The 27,665-nt window shown below is 43.9% G+C and overlaps 1 protein-coding gene and 1 long non-coding RNA gene across 3 annotated transcripts in view; one reads left to right on the top strand and one right to left on the bottom strand.

The window, feature by feature from the left end:
- Positions 1 to 22,398, top strand: part of LOC138741527 (uncharacterized) — a 58,763-nt gene extending 36,365 nt beyond the window's left edge. The window contains exons 2-3 of the long non-coding RNA XR_011343553.1: positions 14,784 to 14,925; positions 22,317 to 22,398. This is a non-coding gene — a long non-coding RNA (uncharacterized lncRNA). The remainder of the gene's footprint in view (positions 1 to 14,783; positions 14,926 to 22,316) is intronic.
- Positions 22,399 to 22,673: 275 nt separating this feature from the next.
- trim44 (tripartite motif containing 44) overlaps positions 22,674 to 27,665 on the bottom strand; it is a 101,617-nt gene continuing 96,625 nt past the window's right edge. The window contains exons 5-6 of one of the 2 annotated variants that reach the window (XM_069895741.1): positions 26,417 to 26,517; positions 22,674 to 24,707 (exon numbers count right to left, since the gene is read on the bottom strand). In XM_069895741.1, coding sequence (XP_069751842.1) covers positions 26,433 to 26,517 — 85 coding nt within the window. In that variant the 3' untranslated portion in view covers positions 22,674 to 24,707; positions 26,417 to 26,432. Of the gene's footprint in view, positions 24,708 to 26,416; positions 26,518 to 27,665 lie in introns of those variants that run through there. The other variant, XM_069895748.1, reaches the window with a different exon arrangement.

Here is a 27,665-nt window from a genome sequence, read left to right as displayed (position 1 = left end):
TCGTGGCTCTAGAGACCCTGGTTCACTCTTGACCTTGGGTGCTTGGATGTGTGGAGCCCTCATGTTCTGTCTATAACCTATGGAGATCCAGCACGTCTATGTTCAAGAACAGTCTTTTTCCAGTAGCAGTCAGGTTCCTGAACCTCCTTTACTATTCTAAATATTAGTGACTGCAAGACCACCAAAGATCTATCTGCAGTCTTGACACTCTGGTGGCATGGATAGCGTAGCGATTAGTGCCATTAGCGATCAGCACCGGGGTTCGAATCCTGCGCTGTCTGTAAGGAGTTTGTATGTTCTCCCCGTGTCTGCATGGGTTTTCCCCAGGGGCTCTGGTTTCCTCCCACCGTTCAAAATGTCCCAGGAGTTGTAGGTTGATTGGGTGTCATTGGGGGCCATGGGCCCATGAGTTGAGATGGCCTGTTACCATGCTGTATGTCTAAAAAATAGACTACATCTTCTGCACTGCTGGAACTGAATATTTATCTATTTAACCTTTTAGGTTTATTATCTGTTTTCCTCTTTTGTGATGAATTGCGCTCATTTAAATTATACATATCTACTTATTATTTAGGGGGGTCCAACCCAGGTTGGAGTCAGGCACATCTGTAAGGAGTGTATGTTCTCCCTGTGAACGCTTCGGTTTCCTCCGATGTTCCAAAGATGTACGGCTTAGTAGGTTAATTGGTCACATGTGTGTATTTAGATGACACGGGCTTGTGAGATGGAAATGCCTGTAACTGTGATTTATCTCTAAACTAAATTAAAATGATTGCTTGTGTATTTTATGTACATATGTGTGGTTGCATCAAGCAAGAGTTTCAATGCATTTATACATTGTACGTCTGCATACAATAATAAACTCTTAAGATCTTAATGGCCTTGCCATTGATGCTCAGAACCTCTGAAAATTGAAAAAAGGGATGATGTCTGTCACTGCTTTAATAAGCCTGACCATTGGTTCATTAATTCTTGGGGAGCAGAAGCATCAGGCCATCATAATCACATAACTTTTGGAATTAAGGAGCATATAAATATTTCTGTAAATATGTAAATAGTGCCAGAATTGTACAAGAGGACAATCCTCACACTGAACATTAACCATGAATGGAGACTGATCCTTAGAGCAGCAACATTTTTAAGAAATTGAATGAATTTATCTCTTGGAAGAAAATGCCTACGAGGTTCTGAGAGTTATTGCAGCCAAACAAAATGCGTGTAAGACAATGAAGATTTATTCAATTCATTCATTCAAGGGATAACAATATCTTCAGCAGAGCACGTGCTGCTTCTTAGCCTCTAATTGTCCCTGAAAGGCTGCTTGTGAGCCACTTTCTTGAGAACTGTAGTATTTGTGCTGCCAGGGAGGGAACTCAAGCTCAGTGACGATGAAGGACAGGTGGCGCATGTTCCAGTCAGAAAGGTGGTGCAGCTCGAGGGGAATAGGAGCGAACACAAGGGGCAGCGAATCGTGCCTTTCACATCCACGTTCACTGAGGATGAAGATATGGGTGGATATTCCTTGTTTAGGAATTGGCCGTGGTGGGATTCACAATGTTCATCTGATACACTGGGGTGGTATTAGTTAGCTCTTTGGCGTGACGCTTCCGTAGTTCAGCGTGGATTTAGACTCTGCTCCAGCTCTTTGTCCAGGTTGCTCCTCATCAATGGTCTGTCTCATGCTACTCCCGCCTGGCTCTTCTATGTTGTTCATTCAACCATCAATCCTGATGCTGACAATGAGAGAGTGAAAGATGTACTTGATTATGTTCTCAAATACTTATTACCTAACTTTTTTTGTATCATTGTCCCTATTTCATTCTATTTATGCTATTCTTTAGTTGTTTTTACCTATTCAGCTACAGGAAGTAAGAATTTCTGTGCATATGTAGATCCCAACCAACCAATTTTCCCCTGCATCCGCTGCAACCGTGTCTGCCTGTCCCGCATCGGACTTGTCAGCCAAAAACGAGCCTGCAGCTGACGTGGACGTTACCCCTCCATAAATCTTCGTCCGCGAAGCCAAGCCAAAGAAAAAAGAAGAAAAGAAATATACGATTATACGATCATATACTGAGATTACAGTCTACAATCTATGGGGAGCGCTGCGTCAGAGAGCAGCAGCAGTCATCACAGATCAATGCCACCATGCTCTGTTCTTGCTGCTTCCATCAGGAAAGAGGTACAGGTTGGAAAATATATTGTCCATATTGACAAAATGTGGGTATTAATATTTAAATTAATCTCGAACATTCCCTTTCTCTTAAAGGTTTCCATAAGATATTGAAAAGTGAAATACTCCTGTTGTGGTCCCCTGGTCCTGCTCTTTTTCATGTTTCTTTTCTCTTTTCTTGTGTTTGTAGGGGTAGGAGGAAGGTGGGTGGGTGGGTGGGGGGGGGGGGGTGGTGGTCGTAGAAGGGAGTTTCTTCTATTTTACTTTATTTTCTTTACACACACACACACACACACACACACACACACACACACACACACACGTATTGGGATTGAATTTGAAATATTGTAAATCTTCATTTTGTGCTTGTGCTTTTAAATTTTAATTAAAATATATTAAAAAAAGAAAGAGGTATAGGTGCCACAAGGCACAAGGTTCAGCAACAGCTGCTACCCCTCTACCATCAGACTCCTCAACGACAAACTCAATCAGGGACTCATTTAAGGACTCTGACTTGTGCATTTTATTAATTTTCTTTCTCCTTTCTGTATTCCACAGCTATTTACATTTATTTGTTTACATGTTTACGCTGTGTACAGTTTTTTTTGCACTACCAATTAGTGGTAATTCTGCCCCGCCCACTGGGAAAGGAATCTTTAGGATGTGATGTCATGTATGTAGTCTGACAATAAATCTGAAATCTGATCTAAGATCTGGTGGAAAATGATTCTGAAGCTGCATTTGAGTCCCTTAACAATTTCTACAGATGCACTGCATGGAACAAGTACTGATTCATTCAAGGCTGCAGGCAACTGTAGAGGGTTGTCAACGCAGCTCAGCCCATCACACATAAACCCACAGTCTTCCATCGACTTGTACTACAAATTAGATATCCACTGGCCCACTCGCAAAACAACCTCCATCACTGCACCTTGGTACATGTGACAATAAACTTGAATTTGAAATCTCTCAATGGTGAGAGCTGTTGTGGATCTAACCCGTTTAGTATGTGGTAGTGCTAGCCACGCACAGTCAACTATGTTGTGCAGGCTATGCCATTCACAAACCTGACACCAGAGGCCTGAAGCTGGCACTCTGATCCGAGCAGCATCATGGGAAGACATCACCAGTGAACAGAGGAAAGTATTCAAGCATGTGCACAAAACCTTAGTGAAGAGAAATGCAACATGGCCATTGACTCCTGGGAATCTCTGGCCCCTGTCTGCTCAGAGAAGAGAAGGATGGGATTGAGAACCACTGCTTCATGTTTTTTGGCAGTATGCAGAAGCTTCGTGTAATGGCAGAAGGAGCACTCACCTCCCGAACTAGCTCATAACTCACCCTGTCAAGAGTCCATTGATGGAAGGTCCTCAGGTCCAAACAGAAGGCAGAGAATACTGGAAACACACAGCAAGTCAGGCAGCATCTGTCATGGCTTGACTTTGCGGATGAAGATTTAGGAAGGGGGCCGTCCATGTCTGCTGCAGGCTCATTGGTGGGTGACAAGGCCATTGTGGGACAGATAATCCCGGCCGCAGCGGCTGTGAGGGAAGTTCTGTTCTGGGTTTGGTCCTGCTGTGTCATGGGTCTTCCTCCATCTCACTGTGTCCTCAAGGCCAGGCCTCTGCGCATTCTTGAAGGAGGAGACAGACTGATGAATGGTGTGTCACTAGGCCACATGATCAGAGGCAAGAGCAGACCTCTGGTGATGGTCAATGTGACCTGCACCAAGGGGTTTCTTCAGAGAGTCCTTGTACCTCTTTTTTGGACCCCTTCTGACACGATGGACTGTGGAGAGTCCACCATACAGCATAAACTTGGGCAGGCGATGGTCTTCCATTCTAGAGATGTGCTGAAGTGCCAGTTGATGAAGTAGACAAAGACGATTTGGTCGAACAATAATCATGGCTTTTATTAGCAGAAACTCATGGTACAATAATGAAACACAATAGGTGCCTACACAATTATGCCCAAGGGGAGTATCCTTAACACTGGAGATAATGCACAGCCAATGTTAGTACAGCAAGGCTTGCCAGAGGGGAGACAGGCAGCTTGGCAGACATTCACCACTCATGCCCTGCCCAGCATAGCTGCGTTTTCAACAGAATGGTCTCGATGCTCATAATCTCCACCTGTTCGAGAACTTCAATGTTGATGACAAAGTCACTCCAGTGAATGTTGAGAATGGTGCAGAGGCAGTGCTGGTGGAAGAAGCTGTAGGTGGCGACGGTTGGCGACCTACAACTCGGATCTGTACAGGAGGGTGGTCACTACAACGGATCTGTGCACACTTACCTTTGTGCCTTTCCTCAGATGCTTTTTTGTTCCCAGCCTGCTAAATGTGATGTTTGTCAGTCTGTTGTCAACCACTTTATCGATCTTGGCACCTGATGAGATGGTGCACCCCAGGTAGATGAATTGGTGGATTGTCTTCAGCTCAGGCTCGCCGACAGTAATGTGGAGAATGTGGTTCTCTTCCTGAGGTGCAGGCTGATGGAGAACTTCTGTCTTCTTCAAGCTCACTTTCAGTCCGAAGAGCTCGGCAGCCTTCGCAAAGCAGGACGTTATATGCTCCAGGCCTTCTCTGTATAGGCAACAAGGGCAGCATCGTCAGTGAAGAGAAGCCCTTGAATGAGTTACTCCAATATCTTTATGTGGGGCTGTAGATGCCTCAGGTTGAAGATGCTGCCACTGGTGTAGTATTGGATGTAGGCACCATCCTCACCATCAGGGTCTTCTGTGACCCTTAAAGGATCATGCTGAAGAAGATGGTGAAGAGTTGGTGTGAGGACCCAGCCTTGCTTCACAGCGTTGCCTACTGAAAAACCACTTAATATTTCAGACCATTTGTATGAACTGGGATGAGAAAAGTCTGTATTAAGTTGCAGAGAAGGTGAGGGGGTGGGCAAGTCAGAGTGAATATCTGTGATGGGGCGAGGTCAGATCTGGGGATAGATTGTTAATGGGACAGTTAGAGGGTTACAAAGAAGCACACAGAGAAGGTCGTGGTGGGGAGGGAAAGCAAATGAGCTGATGTCACGAATGAACAACACAGCAGTTCTGATACAGAGAAGCAAAGTTAACTGAAGTGGTAGAATTTAATATTGAGTTGCAAAAGCTGCAATGTCCCCAGATGGGTGACTGAGGTACTGTTTTCCAGGCTGGCGTTGGGTCTTGTGTAGTGTCTGTTTTACAGCACAGCCCAAATTGTCAATGCCAGTCAATGTGTGCCCATTTGTCTGCATTGGCCCATATTGCTCTTCCCCTTTCCTATCCACACACCTGCCCAAATGTATTTTAATGGTCATAATACCACCTCCTCTGGCAGCTCATTCCATAAAGCCACCGTTCTCTGTGTTGGGCAGTTACCCTTCAGATTCCTTTTACATTTTTCCCCTCCCATCTTATCCTGCACCTGGTAGTGTTATACTATGTTACCCTGGGGAAAGGACACTGGCCATCTACCTTATCCATGCCCCTCATGATTTTATAAGGTCACTCCTCAGCCTCCTATTCTCCAAGGGACAAAAAAAAAACTCTTAGCCTATCCAGGATCAGGATTTATTGTCATGAACCAGTTGTGAAATTCGGTGATTTGTGGAACATCATAGAGCAAATAACCATCTTACAACCATCTTATAACCATCTTACAACATTACTAAAAAAATAACAATAATTGTGTACAAAAAGTAAGGCATTGATCATTGATCATACTGTTCATTGATCATTCAGGAATCTGATGGCAGCGGGGAAGAAGCTGCCCTTGTGCGCTCGGCTTCAGGCTCCTGAACCTTTTCTCTGATGGTAGCAAAGTGAAGAGGGCATGGCCTGGGTGGTGGGGGTCTTTGAGGATAGAGACTGCTTTTTTAAGACACCGCCTTATGTAACTGTTCTTGATGGAGTGAAGTCTGGTGCCTGTGATGTTGTAGGCCGAGTTAACAACCCTCTGCAGTTTATTCTTGTCCTGAGAGTTGGAGCCTCCATACCAGGCAGTGATACCACCAGCCTGACTGCTCTCCACGGTACACCTGTAGAAGTTTACAAGAATCTTCAGTGATATACCAAATCTCCTCAGACATCTCACAGAGTGTAGCTGCTGGCGAGCCTCCTTTGTGATTGCATCTATATGGAAGCTCCAGGAAAGATCCTTGGAGATGTTGACACCCAGAAATTTGAAGTTCTTGACCCGCTCCACTACAGAGCCCTCAATGAGGATTGGGTCACGTTCCCCTGACTTCTTCCTGATGTTCAGCACAAGGTTGTTATCATTACACCATTCAACGAGCTGATCTATCTCCCTCCTGTATGCTTTCTCATTGCCGTTTGTGATTCTGTCGACAACTGTGGTGTCGATGGCATTGGAATTGTCTCCAGCCACACAGTCATGGGTGTATAACGAGTAGAGCAGTGGGCTAAGCATGCATCCTGAGGCGCACCTGTTGATGATCAGTGAGGAGGAGACATTGTTTCCAAATCATACTGACGTGGTCTTCTGATGAGAAAGTCAAGAATCCAATTTCAGAGGGGGGTACAGAGCCCTAGAGTTTGTAGCTTTCTAACCAGCACTGAGGGAATAATGGTATTGAAGGCTGAGATGAAGTCAACGAACAGCTGCCATATGCATGAATTGCTGTTTTTGAGGTGATACAGAGCTGAGTGGAGAGCCAGCGACATTGCATCTGCTGTGGAACAATTATGACGATAGGCAAATTGCAGCAGGTCCAGATCTTTGCTTAGGTATGTGTACTTCTGGCCATGTCCAGCCTCTCAAAGCATTTCATCATACAAAATTCTAAATTTTTTACATTTATTTAAAATATGTCATCAAAATTGTTGGTGCCATTAATTAGCACTACTGGACGGTAGTCATTGAAACAATTCACGCTCTCTTCTTGGGGACTGGGATGATTGATCCCCTTTTGAAGCTGGTGGGAACCTCCTACTGCCACGAAAGGTTGAAAATGTCCGTGAACACTCCAGCCTCTCCTTGTAACTCAAGCCCTCGGTAACATCCCCGTGAGTCTTTTTGTACCCTTTTTTGTAACAGTGCAGGAGGCCAGAGACAGAGAGCTTGGAGTGGGAGTGGGAGTGAGAATTAAAGTGTCAGGTAACAGAGAGCTTTGTGGTTCCCATATTGGCCTCATAAAATCATCTCAATGCCCACAAAATGGAGTGGAAACATGCTATCCTTGAACCCGAGGGAAGGGGGAGAGGGCCACTTGGTTGCCTTTGTCCTGAAAGTCATGCAGCATAGAAACAGGCCCTTCAGCCCATCATGCTCATGCTTGTACCTACGTAACTATACTGATCGTATGTACTGGCACTTGGTCCGTAAACCTCTATGCTTTGCTGATTTAAGTGCTTATTGAGGTACTTGTCTCCACCACCCACTTGAACAATGTGTTCCAGATTCCAAATAAGTCTGAGTCAAAAACCTCATATTTCTTCCTCAGATCTTCTCCAAACCTTCTGTCCTTTATCTTAAATCTATGCCTCCAGCTTTAGATACCTCTGCTGCGTGGAAGTATTTCCGACCATCAATCCTATCTAGGGCCACTCATAATTTTGTACACCTCTGTTAGGTCCCCCCTCAACCTCCAAGGAAAACAATCGCTGCCTCTCCTCGTAACACACCACGTTGTGACAAATCTCCTCCATGTCCTCTCTGGTGCAATCATGTCCTTCCTCAAGGGTGGAGACCATGGCTTTCCAACTGTGGCCTTACCTACATTTTATAACCAAGACGGTGCCAGGATGAATGTTAGAGTGAAAGAATTCCTCTGAGGAAACATAGGAGAGAGAGAAAAAAATCTTCATTCCTGGCAATAACTTCTCTGAAACCGCTGCCTTCAACCATTACAGATTCTGCCTATCACCGATCCAGCATACATTTGGTTTAATAGATAAAACACACTGAAGACGAACAGTTGCTCTCTTCTTCTTGAATGCAGCGTGTTCTGACACTAAGATTGGAAGCTGGGAGATCAGGCATCAGAGAAATAAAGAACACTTTCTTTTTAATCTCTTGGAAACTAAATGGATTTAAATCCAGGCATTCCTTCCCTGGAGGAGTTGCTTATCTTAGCCAGTACTTCTGACAATAACAAGAAAATAAAATCATACGTGAAACCATCATGATCGAACCTTTGCAATTCTTCCTATTCAAAAGATTAATTAGAAATTAAAAATTCCAGCAGGGAGACATGTATTTCATTAATTTAAGTTTAAATGTAAACACTACCACAGGAGATTTGAGCGAAGGTCCATTTCCAGGGCGCGAGAAAATATTCACTCACTACTCACAAACTACAGTTTCACCTTGAAAAAAAGCTACAACACTTTCTCTGGAAGAAACATTATGGCAAAGTTGACAGGCTCAGAACAGGAGGTATTTTGGAATGTGGCCTCTTGCCAGTTAATTTCCAGGTTATTTGGATGTTTCTCATGAAATCTTTCCCAACCAAGTTCATTGCCATGTGTGCGGAAGTAAAATGAGTCTCAATAAAGGATTTTTGGCTTGAAACGTTGACTAATTCTTTTCTCCCACTGATGCTGCTTGACCTGCTGAGCTTCTCTAGCAGTTTGTGTTTACCATCAGATTCCCGCGATTTCAGATTTATTGTCAGAGTACTGTTACGGGCCCAGAGGACCCCAAAACCCAGCAGCAATATTCACCAAGACAAATGGTTACTTAAACAAAAGTTGCTTTTAATTACCTTCAAACATGAAAATAGTGTCACACTTTAACTTAACTAACCCAACTTAACCCCCTTCTAATTCTAAGTGCATGTGTATGTAATGTGTGTGTAAGTTCAGAAAAGTTCTTTGGTTCACAGTCAAATCTCACTTCTCACTACTCTAAGTTCACTGGTTACAGGCTTCTTATACTGTGCACAGAATTTAACATTTATGAATTTCACCAGGTTTTCGTGCTTGAAAGGTAAATGGTTACCGCTCAGGAAGGTTCTTCTCTCAGTTTTCGGAGAAAGATTTGTTGTATGATGGCATCCACAACTGATTTCTTTTTAATCAGCCACTCCACTTTTTTGCTGATGAAACTTGCCCCTTCAGGGTTCTCCAGATGATAACCTTTTTCTTTCAGGTCATCACAGAGTTCTGTTTTGTTTTTCTTATTCCAAGCAAAACATTAGATGGCCAGTCCTCTCCTCTTGCATGAACCACAAAGGCTTTGACGAGGCCATCTTCTAAATGAGGCTTTCCACAAGCTTGCCAGCTTGTCCTGTTCCAGTCCCAGCCTCTGTTGCTGGCTGTATCACTGTAGAACTGATCTCTGTGTGTGTCTCTCTCTTTCTCTCTGAGAAAAAGCCTGCTTGACTCTCTCTGCTTGAAAACCACATGACCCTCTTAGAACAAGTTCTCTTCCAGACAATCTGCAGCTCCAACAAGATCTTTCATCTGTTGCCTTTTGTAAACAACAATCCATTAGTGAAGTCTCTTGGGCACTCTCCAAAGCTCTTGCAAAAGCTGTAGAGCAGATACGTCTAGCATGGGGCAGAGCTCCAGTATTTCAAATAATATCTGTTTTAAGGTGTTTATATGCAACCTACTCTAACAAACCTTTCCCAATTTATCTCCCAAAAACATATCTATATACTCTATCATAGTACACGCATGACATCGCATACAGCCCTGAGATTATTTTGCCGGTGGATGAGGCAGAATTACCACTTAGTGATAGTGCAAAAAAAACTGCACACAATGTATACATGTAAACAAATAAAGAACTGCAAACAGATAATGAACGTAAACAAACTTGACTGTGCAACACAGAGAGAAAAAAATCAATAAAGCTGTGGTGAACTACTCATTAATCTGCTCTATCCCATTCTGTAACTGGACCCATGGCTCCTTCATCTTGACTCTATATAAAGACTCCAACACCATAACCCCTCTCCAGAAAGCCTGGGTCACAGCCGAGGATGACCTTCAAGTTTATTATAAATAAAGCCCATAATTCTGTAACTCTTGTCTTTTGTTATTGATAACGCATCAAAAGCACACAAGTAAGAGTCTTTAAATTAGTCTCTTTCATTGAGGAGTCTGATGGTGGAGGGATAGCAGCTGTTCCTGAACCTGGTGGTGTGAGCCTTGTGGTATCTATACCTCTTTCCTGATGGCAGCAGCAAGAACAGACCGTGTGCTGGGTGGTGTGGATCCTTGATGATGATGGCAGTTCTCTGACTGTAGCGTTCCCTGAAGATGTTCTTGATAGTGGGGAGGGTTTTGCCTGTGATATCCTCGGCTGTGTTCATTACCTTTTGCAGGGCCTTACACTCGGGTTATTGTTGTCCCCATACCAAACCGTGATGCAACTGGTCGCCACACTATCCACCACACATCTGTAAAAATTTGCCAGGATTTTGGTGTCATACCAAACCTCTGCAAACTCCTGAGGAAGTGGAGGCGCTGACAGGCTTTGTTCTTGATGCCATTGGTGTGTTGGGTCCAGGAAAGATCCTCCAAGATAGTGACTCCCAAGAACTTAAATTTGCTCACCCTCTCCACCTCTGATCCCCAATGATCACTGGATCGTACACCTCTAGTTTTATCTTTATGAAGTCAACAATCAGCTCTTTGGTTTTGGTGACATTGAGTGCAAGGTTGATGTGGGTACACCATTCACCCAAGTTTTCAACCTCCCTCCTGTATCCCGACTCATCCCCTTCATTTATACAACTCACTACCATGGTATCAATGGAAAATTTGTTGTTCTGAACCACACAGTTGGAGGTGTAAAGTGAATAGAGCAGGAAGCTAAGAACGCAGGCCTGCGGTGCTCAGAACTGATGGAGATTGTGGAGGAGATGTTCTTACCAATCCTCACTGATTGTGGTCTGGAGGTGAGGAAATCTAGGATCCAATTACATAGTGGGGTGCTGAGTCCCAGGTCTTGGAGATTGATGATCACCTTTGAGAGGATGATGGTGTTAAATGTCAAACTATAGTCGACAAGGACCATCCTGATCTATGCATCGTTGCTGTCCAGGTGTTCCAGAGCTTTCCGTAGAGCCAGTGAGATGGCATCCGCTGTTGCTATGATAGGCTAGGTGGAAGGATCCATGTGGCTGCTCAGACAGGAGCTGATATGCTTCACCACCAGCCTTTCAAAACACTTCATCTGCTGTGTGTCTAAAGTGAGAAAGTTTATTTTGTGAGCAATCTAGCTTGTCAACTTGTCACGTGCTGCCTTCTTATGCATTGAGCTCATAAGTTAAAGACACTGTAGAGTGCAGAGTTCAGAGAGAGATCAGCTCGAACAGAGCAAAGGCAAAATGGTCATATCTATATGAGGTTCATTCAGGAATCTGATTGCAGGGGAAAAGAAAGTGTCCTTGAATCTGGTGGTGGTGTGATCTTACAGGATCTTCTTCCCAACAGGAGGGGTTGAAGAGAGTGCGCTGGAGTGGGATGACTCTTTTAATATGTTGGCTGCTTTCCCCAGGCAGTGGGAAGTGTAGATGGAGTTGAAGTGTGGTGGGGTTTGCATGATGATCTGAACTGGGTTCTTGTGGACTTGGGTGGAGCAGTTTTGTTCAGTACTCTTGCCTACTGACATTCACCAGCATCGACAATGGTGGAGGAAGAGATTGGGGGCGGGGGGGGGGGGGGGGGGAATTGCCATTCATTGTCATAACAATTCTTGAGTTTCCTCATTCATGTGCAGCTTTTTTACACATTGAGCCCACTTGGAATAATATTCCCAGCATCTGTGAGGGAAGCAATCAAAGTCAGCACCACTACTCCATTCAAAGTAATTGGAACACCAAGTGTATCTTATCCACCATCATTCGTGACCAGTGAAGTTCTTCTCCCAAGAGGACATTGCACCAGCTATCCAACTAATTAAAGTTTTGGAAAACCTCTGCCCAAATGATTTTTAGATGCCTCCCAATAAAGATGATATAATCAACAGACTCAGTGCAACTGGTGTCCCATATTCCCCCGTGGTGTTTCCACACTGATTTTCTGTAATGTTACGACTTTCTGAAGCCTTTTATTGAACACTGATATTCCTTGTTCTTCTAACTCTCCTTGGTGGACCTGCTGGAAACCCTACATTCAGCCCATCCACTTTCTTCCCCCTTTCAGTCACCTCCGTAGGCACACTTTTGACCATCCCTTCCAACAGCACAAACCTTGGCCTTCTCCGGCTGGGTCAGTAATAGGGCAGGACGATTTTGTACGCTTGCTGTAGAGTTAAGCAAAGGATCAAGACTAGATGGTTCCTAAAACAGGTGGCTAACTCCCTCAGCCACAGATCCATACTGCACAAAGGACCTAATCCGTTGTTGGGTAAATGCTTGAAGCCACCATTATAGAAGAAATAGTGAGACATCTGGAGTGAAACGGATCCATCAGGCAGATTCTGCATGGATTCAGTAAAGGCAGGTCCTCTTTGGCAAACTTTGAGGATATAATGAGTGTGGTAGGTAGAGGGGAGCAGATGGACGTTTACCTGGATTTCCAGAAGGCATTCGATAAGATGCCGCATAAATGACTTATACATAAGGTAAGGATGCATGGGATTAGGGGTTATGTATTAGCATGGATTGAGCTGGGATACAGGAGTGTTTTTCTGGTTGGCCAGCAGTGGTGAGTGGGGTGCCGCAGCAGTCAGTGGTGGGCCCACAACTGTCCACGATGCACAATAATGATCTGGAAGGTTGGGGGGACAGGATGTAGTGTGTCTAAGTCTGCTGATGACACTAAATTGAGTGGAAAGGTAAAGTAGTGCAGAGGATATGGAGACTGTGAGGAGCGATATAGGCAGGTTAAGTGAATGGGCAAGGGTCTGGCAGATGGAGTACAATGTTGGTAAATACGATGATATACACTTTCAAAGGAAAATGGAAGATCAGAATATTATTGAAATGGCAAGTGATTGCAGCATGCTGCCATGCAAAAGGACTTGGGGTTACTTGTGCATGAATGACAAAAGGTTAGTTTTCAGGTGGAGCAGATTATCAAGAGGGCAAATGTTGGTCTTCATTGCTAGAAGAATTTAGGAGCAGGGAGACTATGCTGCAACTGTACAAAGTTCTGGAGAGACCACATCTGAAGAACTGCATGCAGGTCTGGTGTCCTTACTTGAGAAAGGATGTACTGGCTTTGGAGGGAGTGCAGAGGAGGTTGATTACACAGATGAGGGGGTTGGCCTCTGAGAAGAGATTGAGTAATCTGGGACTGTACTCACTGGAATTTAGAAGAATGAGAGAGGATCTTATAGAAACCTATACAATTGTAAAAGGCATAGAGAAGATAGAGGTAGGTACGTTGTTTCCATTGGTATGTGAGATGAAAACTAGGGGACATAGTCTCAAAATTCAGGGGAGTAGATTTAGAACGGAGATGAGGAGGAACTGCTTTTTCCAGAGGGTGGCGAATTCACTGCCCATTGACGCAGAGGAGGTGACCTCAGTAAATATATTTAAGACAAGGTTGGATAGATTGCTACATGGTAGGGGAATTAAGGGATATGGGAAAAAGGCAGGTAGCTGGAGATGAGCCCATCATCAGATCAGCTCGATCACATTGAATGGTGGCCTCGACGGGCTGGATGACCTATTCCTTCTCCTATTTCTTATTTTCTTATGACCCATTGAGTCTAAGCTGGTTTGTGCTGCAATTCTATTCCCCAACTGATTTTGTGATCTATTCGCCCTATGATCCTATTAACTTTCACCAGATTCTACACATGAGGGGAAATTTATAGTGACCAATTGACCTCCAAACCCACACATTTTTGCAGTGTGAGAAGAAATAATGTGGAGGAAACCCATAAGGTCAAAGGAACAATGTGCAAACTCCAAATAGTAGGGAATGGTCCCTGGACCCGTGAGACCATAGCTTTACAAGCTGGGTCATCCTGTTGCTCTATGCCAATTAGGTTAAGATCAAAGCTATTTCCAATGTCTCCTCCAGTGGCTCAGCACCAATGCCCGATTTGGAATGCAATGGTTTGGGTGGGTGGGGGGGGGGGGGGGGGCGGGGTTACTCCATGCAAAAAATACTACTTGGGTACAAGCCATTGCTGCTTTATAATCCAGCTCTTATTAATCAAGGTTTATTGGGTTAGTGCAGAAATGAGGGGCTGAAGTAGCATGATGTCATTGCACGTCAGTAGAGGCGCAAGGGACCAAATGGTCAATTGTGATGGTACTGCTTATATTCTTAGTAATCACAAAGCAAGTACTGTGCAAGAAGTCTGCTCAATGTGTTTTTCTCTGAAAGGTTTTGGTCCCCTGGAGTTTGACTGCTAATGTGGATTCTGCCATGACATCAGTGGCTATTGCTACGTTGCTCAGTGCATTCTTTCAGAGTGACAGCAACACTGTGGGCATCCCAGTCAAGTCAGTCCAGTTTCTGCCTCTTGCAACAGCCACCACTTCGCAGTCAAGAGTAGGAAGCTTGGTGGATTTATCCACATCCACTAATAATAATCATAATCCTCCTTTCCCCTCCCCTCCTTTACCTCCCTCTCCTCCTCCTTCCCCTTCCTCCTCCCCTCTTCCTCCTCACTCTCTCCTTCTCTTTCCCCCTCCATCCCCTCCTTTCCCTCCCTCTCCTCCTCCTCTTTTTTCCTCCTCAGCTCTACCCCAAACCCCCTTCTCAGTGTAGATTTGGCATTTATTTGCTTTGAGCCTGTCCTTGGAACCGTTCCTCTGTCCACCCGGTGATCTCCTCCGCTGGCATGAACAAGGTGGAGGACCCAAAGTTTCCAGTTACATGCGGTAAGTTGTGCGTTAGTTATGGATTATCTTGCTGCTATGGAGCTTTCTTGAATGATTTAGGGACGATTACCAAAGCTTTCATAAATCGGTCTCGGGTGTTATTTTCTTATCCCTTTCTGTCTTTCTCAGCAGTTTGTCAGCATGTGAGCAGAAAAGGGACTACAGGCCATGGAACACCAGTGGACCCCTCTCCCCATCCTTTGTCCATGGCTTGTTGACCTGTGAGGAGGAGGGGGAGCTGGAGGGGAGGTGGGTTGATGATAGTGGAGGCTGACTTTAACTTCAATGCAAGGGCAGATTTACTTTCAGCATCTCCAAGAAGTTAGCAGCTGATTTGTGAAACTCTTCACTCAGGTCAGAAATTATACCAACTGCAGAGAACAATTATTTATCTTCTTTTTTCTTTCATGGGCCATTAATCATTTCATGTGCAATCCAAGAGGAAACAGCAGGAAGCTCCCAGCATGAGGATGAGTAATAATTTCTGAAATGAGCTTGTCGTGTTGTCATAACAATGAGCTGTGGACTGATATACATCATTCCCTTGACCTTGGCTGATACCCATTCCTAGAGGTCTACCCCTGCTAAGATCGACTGACACTTCCAGTTATACTGAATAGCTCAGGACTCCTTCAGCCCCTTCAAACTTCGTGCTAGTGCGCGAGTGAAAGTTTATGGATACAAATGATGACTTGAAGAAACTGTGTCAAAGAGGGGTGGCGACTTCAGGGAGGTTGGGGATGAGCATGCATTTAAACTTAGAGGTATAGTTCGGCTCCGAATCATGGGTCCTCTACCGGCACCACCTACGGCTCCTAGAACGCTTCCACCAGCGTTGTCTCCGCTCCATCCTCAACATCCATTGGAGCGCTTACATCCCTAACGTCGAAGTACTCGAGATGGCAGAGGTCGACAGCATCGAGTCCACGCTGCTGAAGATCCAGCTGCGCTGGATGGGTCACGTCTCCAGAATGGAGGACCATCGCCTTCCCAAGATCGTGTTATATGGCGAGCTCTCCACTGGCCACCGTGACAGAGGTGCACCAAAGAAAAGGTACAAGGACTGCCTAAAGAAATCTCTTGGTGCCTGCCACATTGACCACCGCCAGTGGGCTGATAACGCCTCAAACCGTGCATCTTGGCGCCTCACAGTTTGGCGGGCAGCAACCTCCTTTGAAGAAGACCGCAGAGCCCACCTCACTGACAAAAGGCAAAAGAGGAAAAACCCAACACCCAACCCCAACCAACAAATTTTCCCCTGCAACCGCTGCAATCGTGTCTGCCTGTCCCGCATCGGACTTGTCAGCCACAAACGAGCCTGCAGCTGACGTGGACTTTTTACCCCCTCCATAAATCTTCGTCCGCGAAGCCAAGCCAAAGATAGTACAGAAACCCTTCTGGCCCATGAGCCCATGGCCTCCCAAATACACTAGTTAACCTACAACCCCCTTATGTTTTGAAGGGTGGGAGGAAACTCGACAGAGTTGAAGACAGGGCTAGATTGCTGACACTGTAATAACACTGTGTTAACTGCTACACTGACCGTGCTGCTTTATTGCCAAAGGTAATAGAAGAAGACAGTCAGGCATGATCCACTATTCAGTAAATTCATTGTATTTCTACCTCAATTCCATTTTATACAACTAACCCCACATTCTTTAATCTTCTTTAACATCTGTCTCTACCTTGAAGGCACCCAATGAATGAGCCTCCATGTCCCTCTTGGGTTGAGAATTCTAAGGAGTCACCAACTTCCGGGTGAAGGTTGCAAGAGGGAAATGTCAAAAAAGGATTTAAATCCAAGATGACACCGTGGTTTCTTCATTCTGGAGTACAAAAGCCAAAACGTCATATTTCATCTTACAACTATGCAAAATGTTGGCGTGTCTACTTTTGGTGTGTTGTGCACATTTCACAAGATCACAAAATATAAGAAGTAGGCCCATTGGCTCATCGAGTCTGCTCTGTCCTTCTAAGCATGAGCTGATCTATCCTTGCACTCAGCCCCTCTCCCTGGCTTTCTCCCCGTAACCCTTAATGCCCTGACTAATCAAATATCTGTCAATCTCTGCCTTAAATTCACCCAATGGCCTCACTTCCATTGCTGCCTGTGGCAACAAGTTCCACAGACTCATGACCCTCTGACTAAAGAAATGTTTATGCATCTGTTTTAAATTAATGCCCTTTTATCCTGAAGTTGTCTCCTCTTGTTCTAGGCTCCCCTACCATGGTAAATAACCTTGCCACATCCACTCTGTATAGGCCTTTCAGCATTCAAAATCCCTTCATCCTTCTGTACTCCAACGAATACAGTTTAAGAGCTGACAAACGTTCTTCATATGCTAACCCTTTCATTCCTGGCACAGTATCATTCAAGTAAATTTTCTCTGAACCCTCTCCTACTCTAACATGTCTTTTCTCAAAGAAAGCACCCAAAACTGTACACAGGACGTCAAGTGAGAACTCACCAGTGTTTTATAGAGACTCAACATTACATCCCTACTCTTATTTGATATACCTCTAGAAACAAATGCCAACATTCCTCACCACTGACTCAACCTGGAGGTCAACCTTTAGGGTATCCTGCATGAGGACTCCTGCCCTTTGCACTTTGGAATTTTGAATTTTCTCTCCATCTAAATAAAAATCTGCCCATCTATTTCTTCAACAAGTTCATGGCCGAAAACGTCCCAAAATTGTATTTCATCTGCCACCTCTTTGCCCATTCTCCTAATTTATCCAAGACTCTCTGCAGCCTTCCTGTATCCTCAGCACCACCCAGCCTACCTCCTATTTTGGAATCATCTGCAAATTTAGCCACAAAGCTATCTATTCCACGATTCAAATTATTTACATACAAAGTAAAATGAGGCGAACCCAACACCAACCCCTGCGGAACACCACGGGAACAGGTAGCCAACCAGAATAGGATCCCTTTATTTCTATTCTCTATTTTCTTCCAAACAGCCAATGCTCTACCCATGCTAGTAATCTCCCTGTAATTCCATGGGCTCTCATCTTGTTTAGAGTGAAACACATAAGTCAGCAGATGCTGTGATTGTAGTGAAAACACACCAAAATGCTGGAGGAACTCAGTCAGCCTTTTCAGCGTCCATTGGATACAAAGATATATTGCTGACATTTCGGGCCTGAGCCCTTCATCAAGGAATAAGAAGTATGAGCCAGAAGCAGGAAATTTCAGAATTCAGACAATGTCGGCCAGGGAGAATCCAGACCCACAAAAGGTCTTAATTGGATATGATAAGGGATGAGGTAAGAATTTATCATGTTTGTGTGAAAGGAGACAGAAGGGAGAGACGAAGCTGGGGGGAAGGCAACTGGAAAAGAAGTGGGGGGGGGGGGGGGAAATGGTTTAACGAAAGCCAGAGAAGTCCATATTAAGGCCATCTGGTTGAAGGGTGCCCAGTCGGAAAGATGAGATCTTAATCCTCCAATTTATGGGTGGCTCAGTCTGGCAGAACATGGGATGATGGAGAAACATGTCAGAATGGGATGGGGAAATGAAGTGGGTGGCCACTGGGAGATTCACGCTATTGTGGCGGACAGAGCCGAGCTGCTCCACAAAATGATCTTCCAGTCTACATCCAGTCTCTCCGATGTAGAGATCACATCAGCTGGAGTAGATGACCCCTGCAGATTCACAAGTGAAACGTTGCTTCACTCGTAAGAACTGTTTGGGTGTTTGAATGGTGGTGAGGGATGAGGTGTGGCCACAAGTGAACCATCTCCTGTGGTCACAAGGGTAGGTCCCAAGGGGACGATTGGTGGGGAGGGAGGAGTGGAGAAGGGAGGGAGCTGTCGCTACCAAAGGTGCAGAGGGGAATTTGTGTCTAGTGGTGGGAACACGTAGTAGGTAGTGGAAGAGGATGTGTTAGATGTGGAGGCTGGTGAGGTGGTAAATGAGGATGAGGAATCCTGTCCTTGTTGTGCATGGGTGGGGGGGAGGGAACCAGGGCAGATGTGCGAGTAATGGAAGATATGCGGGTGAATGCTGAGTTGATTTTATTTGAAGGAGAATATTTCTGATGATCTGGCATGGACGTCCTCATCCTGGGTGCAGATGCGACAAACACAGAGGAATTGAGAGAATGGAATCGAATCCCTACAGGGGACAGGGTGAAAAGAGGTGTAGTCGAGGTAGCTGTGGGAGTGGGTAGGTTTATAGAATATCTCTGTCGAGAGTTTGTCTCCTGAGATAGAGACGGAGAGATCGAGGAAAGGGAGAGTTCTGCTCGACATGGACCAAGTGAATTTGAGGTTGGAGTGGAAGTTGGCAACAAAGTGGATGAAGTCAATGAGCTCATCATGGGTGCATGACTCCTGGAAGATCATGACCAATGCCTCCACAACCACTCCAGCTACCCCCTTCAGAACCCGAGGGTGCAATTCCATCTGGTCCGACTTATCTTCCTTTTGACCATTGAGCTTCCCAAGTACCTTCTGTCTCGTGATCTTGACTGCACTCACTTCTCTTCCGAGAGAACCATGAGAGTCCAGAATGCTACTAATGCCTTCCGTGGTGAAGACTGATCCAAATATTATATCAGTTCCTCCTAAGTCTCCTTGTCTCCCATTACAATTTCTCCAGCGTCTATTTTGGTCACTATTTTACTCTTTATATATTTCAAAAAGGTTTTTAGTGTCCTCTTTAATGTCATTTGCTAACCTCCTTTCATAATCCATCTTTTCCTTCCTAATCACCTTCTTAGTTGTTTTTTTAAAAGTTTCCCAGTCCTCGATCTTCCCACTAATTTTTGCTTCCTTCTATCCCCTCTCTTTTTTCCCCATTCACAAATGTCTTTCCTTGTGGTAGGTGCCTGTCCTGCACTTTCTTCACTTCTTGTAGAACTCCAGCTATTGCTAACCTGCTGTCTTCCCCATTAGTGAGCTTCCCCCCCCCATTGACTTCGACCAGTTCCTCTCTCATGCGACTGTAATTTTCTTTGCTCCACTGAAATATCGACATGTCGGACTTTAGCCTCTCCTTTTCAAAGTGAAGGAAATCGTATTGTGATCGCTGCCTCCTAAGGGATCCTTCACCTTAAGCTCTCTAATCACCTCTGGTTCATTACACAGCACCCAATCCAGGACAGCCAATCCTGAGATGGGCCCATCAACAAGCTGCTCCATAAAAGCCATCCCTTAGGCATTCCGCAACTCCTTCTCCTGAGATCCCATACCGACCTGACCTTCTCAATCTCCTGTTAAAATCCCCCATGATTTCTGTAACGCTGTCCGTCTGACACGCCTCATCTATTTACAGTTGTATTTTGTAGTCCACATCTGGCTGCTGTTTGGGGGCCTGTATATAACTGCCATCAGTGTCCTTTTACCTTTCCTTAACTCAGTGGTTTTTCAGTCTAAGACCCACCTGGATTCCAGCCTAACATGCCATGGCCCAACGTGGAAAGGATTGAGCAAATATGTTCAAATCAAAGGCAGCTCTGTAAGAAATACATCTTTATCTAAAGTATTTTATTTAACATTTTTAAAGAACAAAAACCACTGGACATAAAAATCTCCCAATCAAAATCAAAGCTCAAGCCACTTTAATGAGACCCCTGTCCTGAAGTTTCTTCACCAGTTTCCACATCCTTGGTTCTGTTGTAGATAAGGCCCACCTGAGATCCGCCTCCACTTCAATGTGGCTTTGTGCCTTTGTCTTCAATAGCAGCAAGATCAGAAAGCCTATTCACAAAGATAAATGGTCATGAAGACTGTCCTTTGCAACATGGAGGCAACCGTCCATTACTTTGAATCATTTACAAGATCAATGGGTTCATCTTGCACATCATCATGGACTTTGTTGACTTTAACAAAAAGGGCCCTTCTTGACTGATTTCTGGGAAATAGTACAGGAATTTTTCTTGGAGGCAGCTGAGATGCGAGTCAACTCCCTTTGCAACGTCAGCATCGATTCCATTAACTGCTACTGCTGAACGAGATTCAAACACGGCAACATTCCCTTCCTCAGCTTCCAACTTTCAAGTTTTTGCATAAATACATTGTGAGCATCAACAAAATGGATGATGGTTGTGTCCTCGCCTTGTAGCCCAAGATTCAATTTGTTCAAATGATCAAAAATATCCACAAGGTAGGCAAAGGCGAAATACCCACAGCTTTTCATCGAAGCAGGTTTCCAGTTCATACTTTTCTTGCAGTTCATACTTTTCTTCTAGAAAAACTCATCAGACCGTCATTTCATCAAATTACTTGAATACAAAATGAAGAAAAAAGAAATTTGATGTACAGGTGCTTCATCTTTTATCTGGGATCATCTGGACCGGGCACCTGCTGTTGTTCGGAATTGACGAGAACCTTAACTGGAGCAGCCACATAAATAAAAACACAGAATTCTCGAGGAACCCAGCCGGTCCAATAAGAGGTAAAGGTATACTATCGACGTTTCAGGCCTGAGCTTCCAGAATTTCTGTCTGTTTCTCCTGCAATCATAGCAGCCACGTAAATACTTTAAAGACTGAACTTGCTGCAATGACTGAAGTAACTTTTGGCATCCCAAAACCACTTTCCCATCTTCAAGACACGGAGCGGGGAGGGGGGGGGGGAGCGATGGACTACTCCCCCTTGATTGGATGAGTTCAGCTCAACGGCGCTTCAGAAATTAGGTGTCATTCACAGACTAAAGCCTATGTGGTCAGCACCCTACTTCATCTAATCCCTTCGCTAATGTATAATGTCTCCAACATGGACTTTTTCACCAAGGTTTTTCAGAAGTACTTCTGACACCCACGACCTCTATCAAATAGAACAGTCATTCCCAAAGTGGATGGTGCCACCCGCTGTGGGGGGAGGGGGTGGTGGTGATGGAAAGGTCCAAGGGTGTGGTGAGTAAAAAGGGGGCAGCCTGCAAATTTGTTTGTATCTTGGTGATAATGCCAAACGCCAGCCAGATCAGACAGCAGATGATGTGGGGACTGGTGATCAGCACATTTTCACATCTGCAAGGGCCAAGGCTCTAAGTTTGTAAGTTATCTTCAGCTGGGGGTGGTGACTGGCCATGTTGGGACCGCTCGAGGATGGCAACCACTCAGGATGCCGACTGCCCGGGATGGGACCGCTAGGACAGTGACCGACCACTTGGGATGGTGAGCAATTGACTGCATTATATCAAAACCTGCGCTGTTCAAAACCATGTTGTACAAAGTATGCCTGAATTTACATCAAACTGTAACTTCTAATGTTAAGTAGTTGTTAAGCATTTTATTTCTTTACTTTCACATTCGTACCTTGTATTATTGGGTCATGAACATTTCCTAGTAATTACATTGCTATTATATTTCCTTTTTTTTCAGTTGCATTTTGCTGTGATTGACATAAATTTTACAAAGAACTTCTATTTTTTGTTGCAGAATAAAGTTCAGCCGCAGCACAGCAAATAAAAATAAAGTGTAGGCAATACAGTGTGAAAACTGTGAAGACAACGAATGGGGTTAGAGGTTTATTTTGCTAAATAAATTTTTTTACTGTAAGTTTTATTTGTGAAATACTTACCCCCAAGAAAGAGGTGTGTGTTCGAAGTATATTTGTATGGGGGGGTTGGTGCTAGGGATGTGGCCTGGAAGCCAAGGGGGCGGCAGCTCGAAAACGTTAGGAGGCCACTGCATATGAACCCTCTACCTCCGAGTTCCTTCCGATTAGACAGTCTGTTGCCTTGGAATTGTATTTTTCCTTATTCATAATGGTAATAAAACAAACAGCAGAACCAGTTAAGTATACAACAGTTCCTTTATTCAACCTTGATAATGCTAGAGGGAGTGAGGGGTGCAAAGAAAGAGTTCAGCAACTCATTCTCTACACTAAGCCCCACTCAAAGCATACAAAATATTCATCCCACTTTTATACACCTGGGATTCCAGGTAAGTCAGGTTATTTATCCCTTGGCAGGAGATTGATTAATCCAATGAAACCTTTTTCTTTTACTTCTTTTCTTTTTTATGTCTTTTATTCTATTGACTATTTCTCTCCTTTTTTTCCCCCTGAGTGGATGGGGGGGGGGGGGGGGGGGGTTAGGGCTTGAACTTTTTTTTCTTATTCAAAATCAACATCGAACAATAAGATTATGTTTATTTTATGCAATTGATGAATTTCATGTTTTCATATTGATTTGAAAATATAAATAAAAAAAGCATATTTGTTCAATTCATTCCTTCACACTCAGTTCTATTGGGTGCTGGAATGAATGGAACCAGATTGATGTGTTCATTTCATAAATCAGATGAAAAGGATTGTGATCAGTGACTATGTGCTGACACAGGTTTGGATGCTTGATAGGAAAGGCTATTGAGATACATGGAGATGTTGATATTTGAAAACAAGACAAATGTTGACCAAGTTGTCGACCTCAGTAGGTCTTATTTGCTTTCATTTGACCCAGATCCCTCCATACCTTTTGCATCTATGTACCTGTTTAAGTCTTTTAAATGTTGTAATTGTGCCTGCCTCTACAGCTTCCTCTACCAGCTCTTTCAACATTCCAATCACCCTCTGTGACAACAAGGTCCATTTTAAATATTTCCCCTCTCACCGTAAACTAATATCCTCGAGTTCTGGACTCCCTTAGTCTGGAGGACTATTTCCTACAGACTGTCAAATAGATAACAGTATTTTACATACGACTTGTATCATATTTGTCTTTGCTGCATTCCCGTGGACCACCTATTACAAAACCATGGACCACCAGAGAGATCTGCGAATCACAGATTCAAAAATGCTGTGATAATATGACCAGCTTTCTATAAAAATTTAGAGATACAGCATGGTAACAAGGCCCTTCCTGCCCATGATAGTACACCGCTCAAGCGCCCATGTGGCCAATGAACCAATTAACCCTGCACACCTTTGGAACGTGGGAGAAAACCAGAGAAAACCCACAAGGACATGGGAGAATGTACAAACTCTTTGCAGCTAACACCGGATTCAAACCTGGGTCGCTGACGCTGTAATAGGGTCGTGCTGACTGCTACATGAACCATGCTGCCCTAATTAGAACCATTTAATATTACCTTTCAAGGAGATGTGGAAAACAAGACTGCCAATCTTGGCTGTCTTCCACACTTCCCAGAGTTGATACACAAAAAGTTGTTGAAACCTGGGTTGTGTGCATGGAGAGGTCAGAATTATATAGCCCCCACCCCCTCAAAAATATAATTATCTCTACATGCATAAAAAGTATCTTTTAAATTGCTTCTCTGAGTGCTTAAGGATTTAAATTTGTGCACATTCTCCGAATGAAAACGATTTGTTTCTTTGCTGCCCCTTTGACAATTTTTCCGAGTTGTTCCGGAGATTAATCCAATTCCAGGAGGTTCCAGGACGAGGCTGATGACCCTCAGCAAAGAAACATTGGTAAGACATATGATTCTTCTACATATGTTGACCAGCTAATCTAGCCCAAATAGGATTAGTTGGTTAACAGGTACACTTTCCATTTGATCAGAACATGATTATTAAAACAAGGAATTTAAAAAATAAAGTCACTTGTTTATGAATGAACATTCCATGACTAGAAGCAAGGATTAAAGCCGGGTTATATTAGCTGAGGTGGTACCTTGTGGCTCGTTCTCCCCTTCTGCTGACAACGACTAAATCTCAAATACTTTGTCCTTTATTCCCAGCCATATTCAGAAATTTAAGAACACTCCTAATTTAGTCACAGTTCATTAATTAAAAAGTATACTGTTTATATCCAAAGCTCTTCTGTACAGTAGCGGCAAAAGGCAGTTGGAAAATCTCCAGAATATCTGGAACACAAAGAAAATGAACACCCCTGTTACTATGGATTCAACTCATTCCTGCTGCATCTGACATAAACAGCAAATTGACAGCAAATATGACCAACGAGTTCCTCAAAGGTGGATCCTCGATGGACCCCAGGATGAGTAAAATTCTTAGGCCTTAGTTTTTCTTTGCTGATCTTCCTCACGCTGAGTGGTTCCGATCTGGAGTTCCCTTTGCATTTGTTACTGGACAAATATAACAAAGCATTTGAACGGTAGGAGTCACAGCCCACGTTTTCTCAGAATGTCCATTTTTTCTCATCACTTTTCCCTTGATTATGCCACACCTTGTCGTCAACTCTCTTCCAGACCTCTGACTGTAGCCTTCTGTCCTGCCCTGAATTAACAGCACTGCTTGCAGAAATTCCTGGAGGCCATGTGGCTTTTCAAACGGTTTCTCTACTCCTTCACCCAGTGCTGTTCTGGTCGGTCCCTCGTCATCACCTGCATTTCCCAATAGTTCAACTTCTTTCCAAAGCACCTGGTTGTTTAAATGAAAACTTTTGTCTAAAACATTTTGTCATGACTCTGGTGTTTCCTGAAGCTCAGCTTCTTGCCTCATGATGCTGACAACAATTTTCATTCTCCAATTAACAACTAATTGATTTGGCTCGAGTTGAGTGCAATGTGGAGATTCTCCTTTCCCCACTTTCTGCACTGCTGAAGTCCTCCCTTCATTTGCACCACTCAACCAATTTCAATTGTTCGTTCTCACTTCTTATCTTGAAGCAAGACTGACACTGCATCCAGTCTAGTCTGGCTCTCAAAAATTCGCTGGTTTAAATTTACATTCAATTTATAAATTTTTTGAAATCTAAATTTTTATAAATTTAGACATACTGCACTGTAACCGGCTATTTCAGCCCATGAGCTCCTGTTGCCCAATTACACCAGGGATTCTAGGTTAATTGGGTGTAATTGGGCGGCATGGGTTGAAATGGCCTGTTATCATGGCTGCATGTCTACATTTAAATTTTTTTAAAATTCCTTTTCCCCATCTGGGTCCCCTGCTCCTTCCCTTATTGTTTCCATTTGCCTATCATCTGTCCCTTATCTTGCTCCACTCATCACCATCCTTTCTTATCAGATTTCATCATCTGCAACCTTCTGTTGCCTCCATTTATCACCTCCTAGAGTCGTCACGAGAGCTGTGGTTCTACTAATGGCACCATTGAAGGGATCATACCCAGTTTCCTTATTTGGCAAACATTAACTCGGCAGCTTAATGGTGGCCTAATTCTTCTTTCTTTGGCTTGGTTTCGCGGACGAAGATTTATGGAGGGGTAAATGTCCATGTCAGCTGCAGGCTCGTTTGTGGCTGACAAGTCCGATGCGGGACAGTGGCCTAATTAATGATTAGTAAATTGGATTCATTTTGATCCAAACCTTAAGGAAGTTTTCTGCCTTCATATTATCAATTACTACATCACATTTCAGCTTTGCCCATTCCTTTTCTTCAGTTGCAATCTTGTCAGATTTACTGATGCTGCTGTCAGGCAAGAGACACTCATTATACCATCCTAGGCTCAATTTAAGGTCACAGAATATCAGCAAACCGTACAGGTCCCCCGAGTCTCTGCTTACTTATCCCCCTTTAACCCATCATCCTGCAATGGGTGGACCTTCTGATGGTGATGCATTTTATTTACAACTGAATTCCATTGCTGACCTACCTGCCTTTTGCTTCCTTCACCAAGGTCCACTTGCACTTGAGTGCTCTCCAAATCCTCCACCCTTGCCTGGGGGAGAGGGGTCATCTCGGTGGAACTTATCCCTTTGGTTAAAACAAAAAGGTACAGGATAATCATTTTGAGCAAGCATGCAAGGCATGAGACCTTCTCCAGAGTAGCTTCCACCCTGCAGTGGCGAGAGGGGCAAGCAAACTCCAGCTACACTGGGGAATTTCAAAGTTAACAGACTTAATCCTTTGGAAATCCCAGGTTAATATCTTGCATAGAAACAAAATGTTTTTTACAATACACACAACACAAATATATTTATTATGTATTAATACCTGCATGTATGTCACGTAGGTTACACATAACAGGTACTGTATACTTGCATGTATGCAAGAATTATCATATCATACAGCACAGAAATGGGTCCATTCAGTTCCCCTTGTCCATTCTGACCATAATATATATTTACACTAATCCCATTTGCCTGCATTAGGCACGTATCCCTCCACAATTTTCTTGTTCAAGTAGCAGAGCACACACCATCTATGGATAACAATAGAATCCAAAGAAATGCTTTTACGTTTTCCATTACTTGGTTTTCCTTGCAATATTTAGCTTTGTTATGTTGTAGTCTGAATAATTCATTGAAAGCTGTAAAACATATAATATATATCTGTAACAGAACCATGGCATCATTTGACTGACACATTGAAAATATGACACTATTGACATGGCATTGGGAATACTATATTTACTTACAAACCTGTATACATATGATTAAAAAAATGGCCTTTTATTCTGAGGTATTTATGTAACAGACTTGTTGTACTATTGAAATTGAATCACAGTGCGGCTTTCGCGCAAACAGAGGAACCACTGACATGGTCTTTGCCCTCAGACAGCTCCAAGAAAAGTGCAGAGAACAAAACAAAGGACTCTACATCACCTTTGTTGACCTCACCAAAGCCTTCGACTCCGTGAGCAGGAAAGGGCTTTGGCAAATACTAGAGCGCATCGGATGTCCCCCAAAGTTCCTCAACATGATTATCCAACTGCACGAAAACCAACAAGGTCGGGTCAGATACAGCAATGAGCTCTCTGAACCCTTCTCCATTAACAATGGCGTGAAGCAAGGCTGTGTTCTCGCACCAACCCTCTTTTCAATCTTCTTCAGCATGATGCTGAACCAAGCCATGAAAGACCCCAACAATGAAGACGCTGTTTACATCCGGTACCGCACGGA

The sequence above is a fragment of the Narcine bancroftii genome, chromosome 1, assembly GCF_036971445.1.
Source record: "Narcine bancroftii isolate sNarBan1 chromosome 1, sNarBan1.hap1, whole genome shotgun sequence".
In the NCBI taxonomy this organism is placed as follows: domain Eukaryota; kingdom Metazoa; phylum Chordata; class Chondrichthyes; order Torpediniformes; family Narcinidae; genus Narcine; species Narcine bancroftii.
This window is presented reverse-complemented; position numbering and strand designations above follow the sequence as displayed.